Source organism: Puma concolor, chromosome F2 (genome assembly GCF_028749965.1).
Source record: "Puma concolor isolate L17-30 chromosome F2, mPumCon1.1.hap2, whole genome shotgun sequence".
NCBI classification, from domain to species: Eukaryota; Metazoa; Chordata; class Mammalia; order Carnivora; family Felidae; genus Puma; species Puma concolor.
In genome coordinates, this window is record NC_141684.1 from 76,330,271 (window position 1) to 76,350,052 (window position 19,782).

The following is a 19,782-nucleotide window of genomic DNA, read 5'->3' on the forward strand; positions in this document are numbered from 1 at the left end:
TTGTGACTTCCCCCGTGATCTCCCGGGAGGCAAGAGAGGAAATGAATCAGTAAGCACTTCTCCCAGCCCCCCCTTTCCTTCCTCCTTTTCACGAAGCCTTCGGGATAAACTGTTGGAAAAAGGGGGCAACACGTGGGGTTTTGGATATGAAGAAACCAGGATCGAAGTAGGCGTCGGTGTCCTTCTTGCTCGACAAAGCTGTCCTGGACACATGGCCTGTGGGAGGGCATTTATTTGTCACTCACTCCGCACATCACAGCCAAGTGCACATAGAGTGTAAAATGGGACCTTCTCATAATGACAAGTAAAGGTGGAAACTGGAAACGAAGAGCCTCAGCCAGCTGGAAAAAGGGGAAACGTTTGGGTTCGCGGATTGGCACCCACTTGCATCTAGTGAAGGCCTGATTTCTCTTGGTTTGCCTAGATGATTCCTTTCAAGGAATCACTTTTTTGCACGATGCCTTCACTGGTGGCCATGCGCACCTGGCCGCCAGGGCCAGGCGACCGGGCCGCACCAGCCTGAGCTGTGGCTTACACACATACACTCCCTGGCAAGAAAACATCGTGTGCCATGACCCTGCACAGCATTCCCCGGGCTGCTCCACGGAGCACACCCTTGGACCCCACGGAGCATGGCACTGAGCTAGCAAAGACCTGGGGACGCTTGTTTGTACTTGAATCAATAGCTTCTCTGCCAACTATGGGAGGCTGGGTCCACACACAACCAAAACCGAGCGTTCGGAGAATTGCGCTCACAACACTAAAAGTGACTTAGAGACCCTCTAGCCTAGCTTGCCAAAAGGTCAGGTAGGGCAGCTTCTTTCTATAGAAGGTAGACAGTCAACCTTCTACCCCTGTTTGTACCACCTAGACCCAATCAACGGCCCCGGATGGGTTTGAGACGTTGCTTAAAAAGAGGACAGGCAGGCGTTGGGCCACATCATACATCTTTAACACCAAGAGCAGTGTCCTCAAATGGGGACTAATCGGTACACCATTGCCCATCTCGGCTTTCCAGGCAGTCTTTCCTCCTCTCTCTCTTTCTCCATCCCTGTGCTTCTTCCTTTCCCTCCCTCCTTCATTCCCTCCTTCCCACCTTCCTTCCTTCCTTCCTTCCTTCCTTCCTTCCTTCCTTCCTTCCTCCCTCCCTCCCTCCCTCCCTCCCTTCCTTCCTTCCTTCTTTCCTTCCTCTCTCTCTCTCTCCCTCCCTCCCTCCCTCCCTCCTTCATTCCCTCCTTCATTCCCTCCTTCCCACCTTCCTCCCTCCCTCCCTCCCTCCCTCCCTCCCTCCCTCCCTCTCTCCCTCCCTCTAATCTCTCTAATCTCTCTGTCTCTTCCTCTCAAGGCAGGTGATATGGAATTGGACTGGAAAATCATAACAAGATGCATGCTGGAAACTCCAAGCACAGGATGCTGTCCTAAGTGGCCCCAGGCACTATATGCCATCTAAGCTACGCATGTACAAGTGGACCTTCTTGAGTATTTCTTATACTTCAGAGATAGATATTCCGAGGGAAATTCCAGTTTCTATGAAGAGCAGCAGTTCCGTTTAAGGTGACAGTGCGGAGCAAAAAGACCGGATGTTCACGTTCAAACTTCTGCTCTACTCTGATCCCTGGTCTCAGGACAGGAGCCAAAGTGTCCTTCCCGGGACAGTGCAAACGGAGAAATAATTATACTGTATTTGCATGGCTCACCACTGAGCCTGTCAGCCTCCAGTATGATGAGGTATCTCTGACTTAATTATTCAATAAGTAAAGAATGCTGAGAAAGGAATTTCGACAGCTCACAGTGTTTCAGGGCTATGCCAACTTACATAAGGAGAATACAAGCTTTAAGCATCAGTTTTAACATGTCGTATTTTTTGCTTGCCTTTCTTATTGGTTTTTAAAAGAGAGACCTTCGGAGAGTAGTAGATGGTTGAAATTGAGATTTCTATCCTAAAAAAATAATAATTCTAGACAGTCACGTACAAGAAGGACTTGCAGACGTAGGACCGCTCTCTACCCACTAAATAAGAATATTTTAAAGATTTTAATTCCCAGCTCTTTGCAAATACTTCAGAGGGCTCGTGCCACTGATTATTTGCATTCACTACAGAATATTGTTTTTACCTATAAAATCCCAAGAATCTTCCACCATAAATACATATGAAAATATATGTCAGACTAGCTTCTATCACATTTGTGTTTCTTTTCCTAGAGGGGAAAAAAGCTCTGTTCCTGTAATGTATTCGCATCATTTAATTTACAAGCTGGTTCATTTCAAGCGGGATCATCTATCAGCAGAGGGGTGAATTTGGGAGCTCTCTCTGACGACAGATTTCTCTCTAAAATGCAAAATGATTTAGATAGTGGGGCCTGCGCTCAACTTCATTTGCTGGAGGTTTTGTGCTTGTTGTTGGGTGTCAGGTATTTCCACTGTTTGGTCTTTTAACATAACTTTCTGCCCACCTCCCTTGTTTAAAAAAAATGCAACACTAGGATCCACCTCCAAGGCTAATGCCTTATCTCATGCTCCATGACTTGCATTGATCCTGGTGATCTTTGACTCAGCCAAGTCTTTTGACCACCTTGGGAGCGCTACAGAACATATTTCCCCTAGAGCTTTCCAAGTTTCACAGCATGGCTCGCCTTGGCCAAGAACGAGGTCTGGCTCTCAAAGCAAACCTCATGTAAATGTGAGCTTAGCAGATGAACTGGGGACACCAGGTGTCAGTGAAGAGCCACAACTCTGAGAAACAGAAATTTTGATTGCTATGTTGAGAATGAATAATGGGAGAAAAGCTAAGGATTGCCTTTTCTCTACTTTTTTTTTTTTTTCCCTGTAAAACTCTCGAGCTGAAGTGATCTCATTTTCTTAGGCCCTCTCTCACCTCCTTCTTGCCCTAGTTCATCATCTTTAGGATCAAAGCTCCTCTATGATTTTCTAAATCTTTTAGAAAACTTGTAGGGACATCCAGTAATCTTGGGCCAGCGCAAGGCAGCTTTGCAACCCTCCACCTTCATGCCTGGGTTTCCCTCTTGTGTAACGACACTAAGAGATTGTTGAGTTGTTCTGGAGATCAGTACCAGATTCCTGGATAGAGATTTAGTTTGATGTTGCCCTTTATACTGATGCCCTCATTTACACACCATTTCCTAATGCATATAAACCTGGCCCTGTGAGGTTCGTGGACATTCACTGATGCGGAGACGGAATAGAGCTCCGAGGAGTTTGGAGATCATCTAGTTTCATTTGGGACCTTTACATTTGAGAAGCGGGGGCCCCGAGACATTAAGTGACTTGCACGCGGTCTCCCAAAAAAGTGAGTTAACCAAAGCCAGATTGTCTTTCTGTAGCTTGTGGCCTTTCACCACTAAAGAGAGTCGTCTGCAGCTAACTTACGCGTCTTGCTTTCTCATCTGTTTGCACACTAACACACCACGTTCTCTTTCCTCCAATGTGCTTTCTAGCATTGGAGAATCACACCCCATGGATCTCTTTGACCTTTTTCTCAAGCTTCTTGGACCGAAGCTCTTCTAATGCGGAGCCAGAGTGGCCCAGACATTCACAAAGAAATGGGCCCCCATCTACCAGTACCCTCTCCATTTTTCTTTTCCTCTAATATGCCCCCCCCCCACCCCTTGCCAATTAAAGCGCTCAGTCCAAACTAACGTGCGCATTGCTATCAGAAGTTATCAGGACATTACAGAGATTCCCCACACCAGCCAGATCAAATCTGAAGTTAGAGCGTGGCCCAGAACAGGACGGCAACATGTATAGACGTGGAGGAAGTCACAGCAAAGGCGCTAATGAGATTGGAACAAAACAAACACATTATAACACGTTCACTGTTCCACAGCATCTGTTTAGTTACAGAACTGACAAATTACCAGGACACCCCTCGTTTAGAAAGGGGCTACCTAGCCAACCTCCAACCAGCCATTTAGTCGCTTATGTGCTCACTGGTCTGTCTGAATCTTCTTGCTGCTGGAAAAGATTTGAGTATCAGATCCTAAGGACACGTCAGGGCAGATCTGTTATAAGTGTTAGTCTTACTGATGAGATTATCAAACAAGACAGCAAGACAAAACTATTAGTCTGATATTCGTTTCATAAAACTTAGTGTATAAACAATGTATTGTTAAATATTGACAACAGGTTTTTCCCAATGATTTGAAAACAATATTATGGCCACCTTTACCATTTCCTTTTAATCTCTCTGTCTCTCTGTTTCTTTTTTTTTTTTTTTCTGTCTCTCTGTTTCTTAATGTCAAAAGGAAATTATGGAGATTACCCTAATATTCAAATATGTTATAAATATCATCAGAAAGAGAGAGAGAGAGCTAGGCCGTTCTCCCCCCAAATTTTTGGAAATCATTCTACCATACAAGACAGAAAAACTCCGCTGACTATTTTCATACTGACCACATGTCAAATCATACAAGCTCTTTCCCTACTCCGAGGGCAGCTGGAAGGCAAACCAGAACTGTCTTTCTGTAAATTAGCCGTAACAAGTAATTGTGAAGCAGAAAATGTGCATCATTCACAAATTCTCGTGTCAAGTAGCAGACTTCTAACAGGGAGGACCGTGGCCTCTGTCAACACAGCATATAAGAACAGTTCCTCGGATTGTGACAAAAGTAGCCAATCTTTCCCCAAATTCAGAAACCAAATTGCAAGCCCTTACCTTGGAGGGCCTGTAAGCTATGAGTCTGTACGATAATGCAGAGCTGCAGGACCAGCTGTGGAGCACTTTCCAGAAAGGTGGCTAGCAAATGCAGCATACTCACATCTGCATACTCATATACCATTTTCCAGTAAAACCTCCATCTGTCATTCTCCCCACTCTGCCGGCTTCGAATACCTAAGTATATGGTGTGGAAATATCTAGAAAGAAAACATGGAGAATAAGAAAGAAATGAGTGGCAATTTATAATTCAAACACCCGGGCTGTTTTTCTTTTCTGCAAATCACAATGTGCAAGGACACGTGAAACAATGACTTTGGTGGCTTGTGAATTTAACGTCCAAAGTTGACCATTGAACAAGTACCCTTATTCTTCAAAGTTCATTTTGAGAAGTCACTGCAATCTTTGTGCTCGTGCAAGGTATTCCACTGACTTGCAAAATGAAGAGGGGGTGAAATGTGTTGGAAACGTGGGTGGAGAAGAGGTTTGCTACTTTGACAATCTACACACATTCTTTCCGGTCAGTTTCCCTATGGGCTCAATGGTATTCAGGAGACGGATTTTTCCTAGGGCTCCACGCAAGCCTGAAGTATTAAAGTGTATGTGCTTGTAAACCCTCCTGATGTCTTTTTAAAAAACGTTTTATTGGGGCGCCTGGGTGGCTCGGTCGGTTAAGCGTCCGACCTTGCAAAGGTCAGGTCACGATCTCACGGTTCGTGAGTTCGAGCCCCACGTCGGGTTCTGGGCTGACAGCTCAGAGCCTGGAGCCTGCTTCGGATTCTGTTCGGATCCGGTGTCTCCCTCTCTCCCTGCCCCTCCTCTGCTCGTGCTCTGTCTCTCTCTGTCTTTCAAAAATAAATAAATGTCTAAAAAAATTTAAAGAAAGTTTTATTATTGAAAATTTCAAACATGAACAAAAGGAGAAAAAAAAAATCGTGTATTGAGCCACCCGGATCAAGCCATTGTTGATACGTGTATGCACAACACACACGTCATTTGTCATTTATACCTCCACTGACTCCCTGCCACCAGATTATCTGGAGGCAGATCCCAGGCATCATGTTATTTCATCTGTAAATATTTTATTAAAGATAATTTACATGCATAAATGCAATACCGCTATTACATTACAAATAAGGATAATTTAGCATTGTTAAATACTTGGTTTTCACGTTTTGCTGATTATCATAATTTCTTTATAGTTTGTTTGAAATACAATCCGAATGAGACCCCTGTGTGATGATTATTTGACATGTATCGTAAGTCTCTTTTATGCCACGGATTCCTCTTCCCTTGTTTTTTCATTTCCTGCACATTTTTCACTGTCTTGATCTTGATGATTGCATTCATGAGGTGTGGTTAACATAGCTGTCCTTTTTGTTTTCTTCGGTGAGGTAGTTAGTGTTGATTAGATTCAAGTGTGATCGTTTTTAGCAGGTGAGGTTGAGTACTTTCTTGAGGAGACCCTACTGTTCTCCTTTATGACGCCATCGTCCACTGTTGATCGTTTCCAAGAACTCTTCATTCATTAGGGTTGCACAACGGTGATATCTGAGTCTATCACCCTTAAAAATTGTTTAAGTTTTTATTGAAATTCCAGTTAATGAACATACAGTGTAATCTTGGTTTCAGGTTTGCAATATAGTAATTCAACACTTCCATACGTAGCTGGGGCTCATCACAGCCAGTGCCCTTCTTAGTCCCCATCACCTAATTAACCCATCCCCTCTAGTAACCATTAGTCTGCTCTCTATAGGTAAGAGTCTGTTTCTTGGTTTGCCTCTTTCTCTCTTTTGTTTCCCCTTTGCTCATTTTTTGGGGTTGTTTCTTAAGTTTCACATACGAGTGAAATCTTATAATTTGTCTTTCTCTGACTGACTTATTTCACTTAGCATAATATTCTCTGGTCCCAGCCACATGGTTGCGCACGGGAAGATCTCATGCTTTTTAATGGCTGAGTAATATTCCATTGTATAAACATACCACCGTTTCCTTATTCATTCATCAGTCAATGGACACTTGGGCTGTTTCCATAACTTGGCCATTGTAGATAATGCTGCTATGAACATTGGGGTGTAAGTATCCCTTTGAATCAGTAGTTTCGTATTCTTTGGGTAAATACCTAGTAATGCAATTGCTGCATCACAAGGTAGTTCTGTTTTTAGCTTTTTGAGGAACCTCCATATTATTTTCCAGAGTAGCTGTACCAGTTTGCAGTCCCACCGACAGTGCAAGAGAAGTCCTCTTTCTCTGCATCCTTGCCAACACCTGTTGTTTCTTGTGTTGCTGACTTTAGCTATTCTGAGAGGTGTGAGGTGATATCTTATTGTGGTTTTGATTTTTATTTCGCTGATGATGAGTGGTGTTGAGCATCTTTTCATGTGTCTATTGGCCATCTCCATGTCTTCTTTGGAAAAGTGGCTATTCGTGTCTTCTGCCCACTTTTTTTAATTGGATTATGTGTTTTTTGGGTATTGACTTTTATAAGTTCTTTATATATTTTGGATACTAACCCTTTATCAGATACGTCATTTGCAAATATCTTCTCCCATTCTGTAGATTGCCTTTAGTTTTGCTGATGGTTTTCCTCGCCGTACAGAAGCTTTTTATTTTGATGAAGCCACAATAGTTTATTTTTGCTTTTGTTTCCTTTGCCTCAAGAGACATAGGTAGAAAGAAGTTGATACGGCCAATGGCAAAGACATTAATTACTGCCTGTCTTCTCCTGTAGGATTTTTATTGTTTCACGCCTCACATTTAGGTCTTTAATCCATTTTGAATCTGTCTTTGTGTATGGTGTAAGAAAGTGGTCCAGTGTCATTCTTTTGGATGTTTCTGTCCAATTGTCCCAACATCAATTGTTGAAGAGACTGTTTTTTTTATCCCATTGCACATTCTTTCCTGATTTGTGGAAGATTAATTGGCCATATAGCTGTGGGTTTATTTCTGGGTTTTCTATTTTGTTCCATAGATCTATGTGTCTATTTTTGTGCCAGTACCGTACTGTCTTGACTACACCTTTGTAATATAACTTGAAGTCCAGAATCATGATGCCTTCAGTTTTGCTTTTCATTCTCAAGGTTGCCTTGGCTCTTCATATCACTGTAATTTTGTTGTTGTTTGTTGTTGTTGTTGTTGGCTAGAATACTTCTCCAGCTGTTAGATCAATGTCTTTGCAGTATGTTTGGTTCACTGAAGCTTATTCTCTAGTAGATCACTCAAGAAGGGTGCATAGGGACAATAGTGTTTGAGTTCTTGCATATTTACAACAGCATGTGCCTATGAATCTTGCCTTGTGTGGGAATAAGTTTCCTAAAATCTCACAATTTGAAATGAAAATTGGTGCCCATTTTTAGAGTCAGTGAAAGAGCCTACCCAATGCAAAGATTCTCCGATACCAAGAGGGGAGGATGGGAGGGATACAGCAGCGAAGTACAAAAGCAGAACAGCTGGGACAACCTTTTCACTGGAGGGTCAGTTTGCTTGGCTGTAAAACCTATGCCTATTCCATACAAGACCCAAGATCTGCAATTTATTTATTTAAATCCATCAAATCTGTTAATTTCCTGTTTACTAGCATAAAGTGTCGTAATGGAAGTCTGATAAAAATCTGATACTCTTTCTCTTATAAACTACCTGAGCTTGTTGTTTGGATGTCCAAACAATATTTTGTTTCCCTTTGAAAAACTATAGTTTTATTAAAATGTATCTTGATACTGAATATTCTGCACAAGTTTCTCTGGAATGTGGTACATACACTCTTCATTATGTAGTTTCAAGTCTTCTTGATTTATAGTATTGAGATTTATTTATTTATTCTCCATTACTTTGGTTTCCTTCTTTGAGGACTCCTATTTAGTTATATCGTATCTTCTTTATCTTCTGTATCAACCGACTTCCCTGAACTCTTTTAATCTCAAATTACTTAATGATTTCATTTTTTCCTCATTTTGACCTTCGATTTATCTGCTGACTATGGTGTTTTGATAGTGTTTTACTCCTTGTGGTTGAGTTTTCATTTTTCAGCTGCTTTTAAAAAAAATGAGAATTCTATATTGGGTTATATCATCTTTCTTGTCAAATCTTCTTTCTATTTATTTCTGATGCTTTTCTAATTCGGATTTACATCTTTCATAGTTTTTATAATTCTGTTAATTTATTTCAACTCATTTTGAAATATTTGCTTAGGGTTTTTATCTGTTTTCCACATGTGTTTTTTTTCCTGGTATGCTTTCATTATCTGCAGGAACATCATCATATTTCCTATTTTCATTTCCTTATAATAGTTTTGATCTTTTTCTCATTGCTAAGTTTAATGAGTTACTTAAGCTTTTATGTAGTTTTAGGAGGGGTCAATGGGCCAGGATAGTTTGGCTGGTTTCATAGCTCCAGAGCTCATTCCTCTGCTGTTCTCACGAAGGAAGAACTTGTCAACTTTCTGACATCAGCTGCCTTTGTTTCTGTGACCCTTCCTTTCCATCTGGGCCTTCTCGTTCATTTCTGGTGGCTGTCCTTGTCCTGCTCAGTTGGAATCTATTCCCAGCAGATTCTCCTTAGTGTGGAGCCTTGTCTTGGAAGGGTCTGCAGTCTGTGGGTAATGAGACTGCTCCAGTAGCATCACATTTAATTGCATTATGGTCCCCTTGGGCTCATCCTTGCCCTGGATCATTGAGAACACACTTCTAGGCCTTTCTTCCTCTCCTGTGAGATTGGATATTCCAGTGAGTGGCTGTTGGGGATTTGGAGGTTCTCCCGTTCTTAAGGTCTTCCCTCTGCCTCTTCCTACATAGTTGCCGATACCACATGGCTCTTACGAACTGTCCCGAATTTGTCCCTTGGTAATGACGGGGGTATCTCAGCACTGAGCTTTATTGCGGGTATTGCAATAAAACTTCAGTTTTGCTCTGCTTATTTTAATGGGATCGTTTTGGTAGATTCAAAAACTATGCTGCCACTGCCACTGCATTTACAGAGCAAGAGCATTTTAAAACACAAAAGCAGATTTAATCATTCCCTGGGGCCTCGGATTGCTCTCTATCAAGTATATGATGAAGTCTGTAGAGCACTGCTTACAGGGACTTTCATGAACAGATCCCTGTGTTCTTAACACTCCACAGCTGCTGCTTGTGATTAGCCTGGTGCAATGCGCTGGCACCCCCTTTCTCAGATTTCCATGTGCTTTGCACAAGCTCATCCTTTTCTTGGAGTGCCTTTCTTGCTTCATGGACTGGCAAACTCATTTTTGAACTGACCAGATCTGTCCGGCGATCACCAATAATCACTCACTCTCCCGTGCTCTCCCTGTGTGTATTACTTCCTTAGGGCTTTAACAAAGTCCCACAAACTGGTAGCTTAAACCACAGAAATGTATTGTCTCCCAGTTCTGGAGGCTAGAAAGCCAAGATCAAGCTGTTGGTAGGGTTGGTTCCTTCTGAGACTGTGAAGAAGACTCTGTTGCCTGCCTCTCCCTTAGTTTCTGGTGGTCTGCTGGAACTCTGTGGTGTTCCTTGGATTGTGGATGCATCACCCCACTCTCTGCTTTCATCACATGGTGATGGTCTCCTCACATGGTCTCCTCCATGTCTCAGTTGGAATTTCTCCTTTTTATAAACGCGCAGTCGTATTGGATTAGGACCCACCCTAATGACCTCATCTTAACTTGATCATCTGCAAAACCTTGTAGTGTTTTCAAATAAGATCACATGCTCACGTAGAGGATGTCAGGACTTCAACATCTTCTAGGGGGACACAATTCAACCAATAGCACTCTTCTCTTGAATTTGATCTTGTTTACCCTATGACCTCTCCTCCTCTGTTCCAAATCTGCATCTCCCACTCCAGCCCTCCCCTGAAATCCAACCTGTATGTCCATCTGCTTTCCAGGTTTCCAATAGGCATATAAAAACAAATATATTCAAAATGCTTGATTAGCTTTTCTTCTAAATTTGTGCCATCTCATACAGAATAATCTACACTGCCATATATTCAGTCATCCAAGCTACAAGCCTAGGGGTCATATGAGCCTACTACCCCTCCCTTACCCCTTATATATGATAATAGACTATATTCTGGAATGCTATCTCCTTAATGTATGTTCCCCTCTGTCTCCTAAAGTCTGAGTCTCTGGGTTTCTGTTTTGGTTCTGTAACCTACCACAGTATGACCTTAGATTTGACATCTTTCTGCCTCAGCCCTTCCATCTCTAAAGGCGGAAGAGAACAGCACCAATTGCATAGGCTGATCTGAGAAGTAAATGAAGTAAACACGAAGGTCTTAGCACAGAGCCTGGTAAATAGTAGGCATTCAGTAAATGTTAGTTCTTACTTTTAATCAACTTTGGATTCTCTAATGGACGTGTCACTGTGCTTCTAGATGTATAAACTGAATCTAATTCTGCCATCTTTTTAAAAATCTTGTTTCATGTTTATTTATTTATTTTGAGAGAGAGTGCGCTTGTGAGTCGGGGAGGGGCAGAGAGAGAGGAAGAGAGAATCCAAAGTAGGCTGTGTGTTGTCAGCACAGAGCCCGACATGGGGCTCAATCACACGAATGGTGAGATCATGACCTGAGGCGAAATCAAGAGTCGGAAGCTTGACCAACTGAGCCACCCAGGCACCCCCAAATTTTTGGCATTTTAAAAACCTCAGTGATTCCCCATTGCCTAGAAGATATACAGTGAACTCAAGCAGTGAAAGACAGTTAAGGCTTTTAGTTTATCCCTTCTAACCTAACTTTTGGCTTCTGTACCCTTCACCCCCCCCCCTCCTATATCCTGTGTCCTGCCATATTCAATCACTTGCTGCTCCTTGGCTATAAATTCACGCCTCAATACCTTTGTTCCTATGGTTCTCTTGCCTGGAAAGTCTCTCCACACCCTTTAACACCCTGGAATTTTTATCATTTTATGAGTCGAATATCATCATTCCCTCACCCTCTGTGACCACCCAGGAAGCCGTTCCACTGTTTGTACCCCAACTATATTTATGCAGACTTTTGACCAGAGTAAATACCATTATTTTGTATTTGTTCATTTGTGAGTTCACCTCACATCCCAAATATAAACCCCTGGAGAGAAAAGAATGTCACTGTTTTTGTGTCCCTACATCTAGCTCAGTTTCTCATGATTAACAGGCACTCAATTTACTTCACGGCATTTTATTCCTTCAGTGAATATGTATTAAACACGTGCAAGGTTTGCAATTTTGTATTTTTCTGTAAGGGGGGGGCGTGGCAGCCACTGTCCAGTTTTGAGCAAAAGAGTGAGAAATCTGACTTAGATTTTAACAAAATTGCTTATTGTGTGAAAAGGAGAGGGCAGGGGGGGCAAGGGGGTAGAGAGGGACATCAGCTGGAAGACTATTGCGATCATCCGGGCGAGAGAAGACTCGGATTTTCACTAGACTGCCAATGGCATTGGTGGTAAAAAGGCATCAGAACTGGATAACGGTGAAGAGGGCACCGACACCCTCTGCATGTTGAGTGAACAAATGAATGATTTCAATGCTCAACCTTCTTGCGATTATCACAGGAGGTTAAAATCCAGGACCCCCATGGCATTGACAAGGGCAGTAAAGCTCCCACAAATGCCTCCCCGAGTTCTTTCAATGCCAGTTTTCACCTGCGGAGGAGATTATGCATCCTCTAAGCTCTCCAGCCACAGGCTAAAAAGCCACAGATGGATCTCCCTGGTCCGTGGCCCATGGGGACTGAACTCTTCTGGCGCAATGAAACATTTGTTGTGTTTTGCTTTGTTTTGTTTGGTAGCACCAGGAGCTCTCAGTTAACCTGATGGCGGTGGTAGGTTTGTTCCTAAGGAACACAACGAACAGGTAATCTGGCCTTCGGGAGTTTCATATAATAGGACACAAAAATCTAATCTTCCGATAATGCACATACAGAGTTGAAATACCTACGAACCCAGAATAGTAAAAACAAAACAAAACCATTTTAAGGCCAAATGAGCTGTATATGTAAAGGCAGAAAGATGGGGGTGGGGAAAGCCCTCTGTCGCGATAAGAAATGCCTTTGCATATGTAGTTCCCTTCACCTGGAAGTATTTTGCACATTCATGTTACGTTTTCTTGGAAAGGCCTTCCCTCTTTTCTCCACTAAGGAAACTTAATGTTTGTGGTTGAAAACTCTGGTAATACATCTCCCTTCAGAATACCTTCCTTGGGGACCCGCAACCAAGAATCCTTCCCTGCACCTGACTTCGTGCCTACCTTTAATACTGCGGGTATCTCACTGTATTAAGATTATTTGCTTCTATGTTGGATTCCATTTGCAGATTGGACTGTGCCCATCCGTCACTGAAGCTTTGCCATTCAGCACTATTTTTGTTCATGCAAGCATTCACAAATGTGTGCTCAATTGATTTTGGGGGGGGAGAAAACCTCAAATTGTATTTCTTTATAATTAGTTACTTCGATGAGATTGGTAAACAGCCTGTGTCACATCAATTTTTGCTTCTGGTTGGAAGGACACAACAGTTTATGATATTTAACTAATAGTGCCCCTGTTATGAATATTATATAGTATCGGGATAGTGTTCTACTTTCTCTAAATCAGCTGTGATAGCCATCAGGAGTGTCATGCCCATAACTTGGTCATGAGGAAATGTCAGCTTGGGTTTTTCTCAAGTCTGTGCTCTGAAAAATGGCGAGAATAAAGAGGCTTTGCAACCGCAATCAGATTTCTTCCATCTTGCCAATGTGTTAATTGTATAACATACTTTGGTCATATGATTTTTTGTGACTTACTTTTCATCTGCTACCAGAAGGAGAGGTTGAAATAGAAGAGAAATATGTACTATGAGTCACACATCTTCCCATTTATTCCTCACAACACGGTAAGAAAAATTTGCCCCAGGTGAGTGGGGGACGAAAACATAAATTTGTGTTTCAATGTCATATTCTTTCCCCTCTGCCATTGCTACCTCCGACATGGGCTCTGTTGACTCCTGCCTTCCAGCTGTAAAATAAGCCCCCAAGAGAAGTCTTCAGCTTTTCAGCTTTTGCTCAACATTTGACCACCATCATGGAATTCCACATTGTACACCCGCAGCACATATGGCAGGAGCTTTGACTTCAGGGAGATCTGCTTCTATGATAATTTACTTCTCAGGACAGGAAATTCCCTCCGTGTTGACAAAAAGCCCCAGATAGCCCTCTACTAACTGCTAATGTCACCTGTTCTAGAGACAAACCATCAGTGCAGAAAGCAAAGGAAGTCTGGTGACATTTATCATTCAATTCTAACAAATGGATAAAGACGTTGAGTTGTTTAAAGAAGCCAGGCTAGCCTTCATTATGTTTTTTATCTAGTAAACTACATAGGAGACTGAGAAGTACACACAGAGAAGTAGACCCAGGAGTCCCTTTTCTACAGAAGTTTAGGACAATGTGACTAAGGGCTTGTGTTCCAAGGAAAAGCAGTTGTATTCCTTGAAAAAGAAGCAAAATTGTCAAGTTTGCTCTTCCATGGTGGTGTTTTTTGTTTGCTTTAAATTTTTTTTTTAGGGTTTATTTTTGAGAGAAAAAGAGAGAGGAGAGAGAGCATGAATGTGGGAGGGGCAAAGAGAGACGGAAATGCAAAATCCGAAGCGGGCTCCAGACTCTGATCTGTCAGCGCAGAGCCCGACGTGGGGCTTGAACCTCCTGACAGGCTGCTGTGAGGGTTGAATGGAGGATGTGTCTTACACACGTGCCTGGTTCACGATAGGAAGGTTGCTGCTCTCCAAGGTTATTGATGCTCTGGATTCTTCTAGAATGTTCATCTTTTTGATGCTCTGAATTCTTCCAGAATGCTCATCTTTTTAACCCTAGTAACTGAAGGTAGTTTTTTGTCTTCAGCTCTTCTCGTTTTCCTTAGGCATTTTATTCTTGGGAGTATTTCCACCACATTGGATTTGGCCTTTGTCTGGTTTTCCAGAGGGGCAGATGAAAAAGAGTGCCACTCTACTGCAAAACGAGACAATTCCTAGACCTTCTGAGTATCAAAGGAATCCCAGTGGGGGTCCACAAGGGGAGTGGAGGGACTCACTAAGCTTTTTCTTCTTAGGATTTGGCTTTGCTGTGTTGATAAAAGAAAGGTATCTCTGAAAGGGGCAATGGTGACCAGGGAAGTGCATAGTAATGAAAGCCTCAATACTTTTTAGATATTCATACACACGGCAGGGAGGATTCATAGAAAGCCATGTTTATAGTTAAAAATTTAGCCTAATTACCAAAGCGTTTCATGTAAGAGGTAAAAAAAAGTTTCAAAGCTTTAGCCTTGAGGATGAAACACGCCCTACGCATGAGAGAGCAGTGGCTTTAACTCCACAGCTCTCATTAGTGCTGATGGGAGATGTTCCCAATAAAAGCCCACTCTGAAATATCAACGTGTTCTGCCTGCTCCTCAAGGTAAATACGCTCGGATGACATTTGCCGCTCTTACTGTAGGACTGATTCATCTTCTGGGAGGCTCATTCTTCTTATTTGTTGCCTGGGGAAGTGTGCTAAGAGAAGACACAGTTTTCCTTAACGTCACAAAAGGTCACCAGGAATTCTGCACCGGCTTTATCAACATAATGTCGGTCTACCAATAGCTGGATTTTGTAATTTCCTCAGCTTTCTTGAGGCTGTGCACAGCAACGCATCTAGCTGACTCCCACCATGCTGCACCCCCAGGCACCCACGTATAACCCAGCCCCTCTACAACACACATGGACACCAATTCACCTCCGGTGGTTTTCGGGGGATTCCCACTGAGCTGAAATGCTCAGCTCCTTCTCATCAGTTTCCAAGTGCCAAGAGCAACCTGGGCTAGCGTCTCAGCCTCCCACATGGCCAACTCAGACCTAAACATAAGGGGGCAAAAAGCAATCGACGTGGGGGTGGGGAGAGGGGAAAGTCCACACATTCATCATGTCAAGCATTATAAATGCGTTCAATCTGACACGTAGCGTGACTGAGATCTTTCAGTCATCTGTGCGGAAAGGAGCTGTGTGTAACTGTTGTTTCAGACAGTTCATATCCGAATGAATACTTCAGTCCTTAAATAATGTTTGATCAAGTGCTCACTACCGGTATGTCGCGAGCGGAATCAGAAGTCGTGACTAGCTATGAGGGTACTGTGCCTACATATTCTAATACGGAATTATTTTTGTATCTTCCAGCACATTAAACGGTTTCGCTGCTAAGCGCTGTTATTTCTACCACCTGAAAAATGCAGAGCAAAATCTGTGCAGAAGAGTTTTAAAGAAACAACATGAATAAACAGTAATTCCAGCAAGTGGTAGTTTCCTGTGGTTTGGCTACAAAGCTTTACACTAGGAATGTACATACATTTACGGCACACGCAGACACACACACACACACATACAGGTGTATATATACACACATGTACGCACATCTCAACACTAGACGCTGAGAAGTAACAAAATAGTATGGCTTCTTGTCTTAAGAAGCTCTTTCGTGGAGGGGGTGCCTGGGTGGCTCAGTCGGTTAAGCATCCGACTTCGGCTCAGGTCATGATCTCATGGTGTGCGAGTTTGAGCCCTGCGTCGGGCTCTGTGCTGCCAGCTCGGAGCCTGGAGCCTGCTTCGGATTCTGGGTCTCCCTCTCTCTCTGCCCCTCCCCCTCTTGCACTCTGTCTCTCTCTCAAAAATAAATAAACATTAAAATTTTATTTATTTACTTATTTATTTTTTAAAAATTTTTTTTTTCAACGTTTATTTATTTTTGGGACAGAGAGAGACAGAGCATGAACGGAGGAGGGGCAGAGAGAGAGGGAGACACAGAATCGGAAACAGGCTCCAGGCTCTGAGCCATCAGCCTGACGCGGGGCTCGAACTCACGGACCGCGAGATCGTGACCTGGCTGAAGTCGGACACTTAACCGACTGCGCCACCCAGGTGCCCCTAAAATTTTTTTTAAAAGAAGAAGCTCTTTGGTGGATATGTTAAGCAATAAGGGCACACCACAGCACTTTTTTTTTTTTTTTAAAAAACACCAGAATACCAGATCTCAATTTATGCTGAACAGTCAAGATGACTAAAAGTCCTGGCCTATATGCCCATGGTGGAAGATTTTCCTAGTGGCGATTGTTTTCAAATCAGGTTCTATTTCCCATCCATCACCCAAAGGGGCAGGGGCATAGGGGGGGCGGTGTGTGTGACAGGTGAAAGAATGAATTGGATGACCTTGCACTTGACAAACACTAGGGGTCACAGCTATCAGAGGACGGTCTGGGCTGCTCCTCCTACCCGCCCTCCCCAGGGGACCAGGGTGAGGTGTCACCTCACACTGCGGAGACACCTCCTCAACACCCACCCTGCTCTGTGTTGTCACCCAGCCCTGGGTGCGTCATCTCTCCCAAACCAAGGGGCGTGTTTGCAGCCAGCCTCTCAGATGCCTGAGAAGAATATCCGCGGTAATAAAGACGGGAGTGCGCTCAGGATCTCCCAGGAAACCCTTGACAGGGACAAGAATTCCAGAACCTTTTCTTCATTTCCTACACTTACTTTTTTCCCCCAAGGGCAACACTTGCCTCTCCAACTAAAGAGGGTTTGCATTTCTCTGCATATATTTGGCCCCCGAGCTGTGTTCCTGTCACCTCTATCTCCTGCTCAGAAAAGGAGAATTAACGTGGGTCCTCACAGAACAGCACGCAGGTACTACTGTGTGTTTTGGTACAGAACATCCTCGCAGGGCGTCATCTTATACCCAGTAAAATCGCATTTACTTGGCATCTCAAAAAACTTCTTAATTATTTGTATTGTTCTGTGAAAGTAAACCTTACGTGTGAGACAGGGTTATTTTTGTGTTGTTTAAAAACAATTGTTTTTTAATGTTCATTGATTTTTGAGAGAGACAGAGACAGAATGTGAGTGGGTTACGGGCAGAGAGAGAAAAGGAGACACAGAATAGAAGCAGGTTCCAGACTCTGAGCTGTCGGCACAGAGCCCGACGCAGGGCTCAAACTCACGGACCGCCAGATCATGACCTGAGCCCAAGTCGGAGGCTCAACAGACTGAGCCACCTGGGCGCCCCTGTGTTGTTTAATTTTCACACGTACCTCTCAGGTAGTTAATGTATAAATAGGCACTCTTCACGTATTTCCTCAAATCTAGAGTAGGAGAGAACAGAGTTGTTTTCTCTACAAAATAGTTTCCCCTAGAACGGGCATCCCAGCCAGGGCCTCTTGGGACACATGGTACATTCAGCTGAAACAGGAAAGAAAGCTGTTGAACTTGAAAGGAAGTTCCTTTACTCATTCTTAACACCTCCTACCAGGTGTTAGGCCCTCAGAACGATGCGTTTCTCCCCAAATGATTCTTAGAGTTTTAATATACTAATATTTTCATAGTAAAATATGTGTTAAAATGGAGAAGAGTGGCTTGGAGAAAATATAGCATGCTATTGACATGGTATAATTTTTTTTAAAAGTATGAAATTTATTGTCAAATTGGTTTCCATACAACACCCTATGTGGTATAGCTTCAATTCAAGCCTTCCAATGATTAAGAGACTACTGGCAGAAATTATTAATGATATTTAGAAGACATAGGGTAACAGAACATTGGGAACATTGGTTCTCACTCCTCAGGAAATAGCGATTGTGATGGAATCAGAATCTTCATGTTAAGCTCTGCTGGATTGATTTTATGACAAGCGAAGAAAGTTCCAAGTGTGTGTGTGTGTGTGTGTGTGTGTGTGTGTGTGTGTTTTATTCTTTTTAAATTATAATGCTTTGCAGTTTTTATGTCCTTGACTTTAGCAGACTTATGGACATGTATGGTTTTAGAAGTTAACTGAAAAATCCATAGGCCTGGGGCATCTGATGAATCACATCCATTGAGTGGCCAAGTGGGAAGAAAAGAGAATGAGGGGGCCAACCGCGGACACCTTGTTATAGTTCAGGGTGTGCTGTGATCCTGGTTGGCTCTGGGGTCCTGTCTGGAGTGTCCTCAAGCAGACATACATTATAGGGATCGATTTTACCATCACCATTGAATTCTTATAGCTGTTTGGGTCCAAATGCAATTATGTCGCAATCTCGTTAACATACTTCATTACTGTTTACATTGTTGTTATTATAACTTTATTATTTACTTATTCATTTATGCAGAATCTTGGCAGAATTCGATAACATAAAATATAGTGCTGTGGAAAGAGAGGGGAACAAAAGAACTGTGGGTCTGGATGGAGTGGGTCTGAAATATTTCAGTGTTTGTGCATAGGAGATCTTTGTGTCGTGAGCCGTCAGGTTTCACTTTCCACTGAGGCCATTGGTTGTGCCCTGTGTGGCAAGATGCTGAGATGAGAACATAAGATGTTTGCTGACTCCACGCCTACAGTGGCTGGTTTAATCTAGAGTTCATCACAGCCTCACCCCAAACACCTAATTCCCAAGACGGGATTGCTAAAAGGCTCCAGAGGCCAGACTTTTGTAGACTGTGATGTCAATTCAGCAGGAAGAAAGCAGAGGACCTTTCTAAGACTGGAGAGTTCCCTTAATGGAGGTGCTGACATCACAGAGGTGGTGACAGTACAGAGTGGCTCGTGGGGATGAGTCAGGAAAGGGGGAACACCTTTCTCTAAAATGACGGACATAATTCTTTCCTTATCCCATTTGTTCGGCAATCTGTGTGCTCAACTGTTTTTAATACCCCAGGATAATTGTCATAGGACAATTGGCCGTAAGAATTTGGCAAGTAAGATGTGAGGAAACAATATGGTTAACGTGGCGGGGGGTGATCCTTTATCCAAATAATCTAACGGCACGTAGAGTCCCGTTCAGGAATACTGCAGTCAAAGCTTCCAGGACCACCTACAAGCCAGTAACTATGGAAATTGTTCCTTGGGGATTGTGCCTACAAACAAAAAGTTCGGTGTTTCCAAAAGCAAAGTCCCCTTTGCTTATAGTAATGAATTCAGTGGCCCATTCATTCATTCATTCATTCAGCAAGTATTTATTGAGCACTAGTTCAGAGATAGGCACTTGTTTTAGCTCTGGGAATATAGCAGGGAATGAAATATGTACTTGCATCCTAGTGGGGGAAGACAGACAATAAGCAAAATAAACAAGTAGAAGATAAAATATACAATTCACGCCAAGTGCCGAGG

General features: G+C 42.9%; 1 protein-coding gene across 2 annotated transcripts in view; it reads right to left on the bottom strand.

The window, feature by feature from the left end:
- Positions 1 to 19,782, bottom strand: part of XKR4 (XK related 4) — a 429,303-nt gene that overhangs the window by 163,006 nt on the left and 246,515 nt on the right. For both annotated transcript variants that reach the window (XR_015247001.1, XM_086695922.1), the window contains exon 2: positions 4,673 to 4,872. Coding sequence is in view for 1 of the 2 variants with exons in the window: in XM_086695922.1 (XP_086552048.1) it covers positions 4,673 to 4,872 (200 nt within the window). In the remaining variant the exon portion in view is untranslated. The remainder of the gene's footprint in view (positions 1 to 4,672; positions 4,873 to 19,782) is intronic.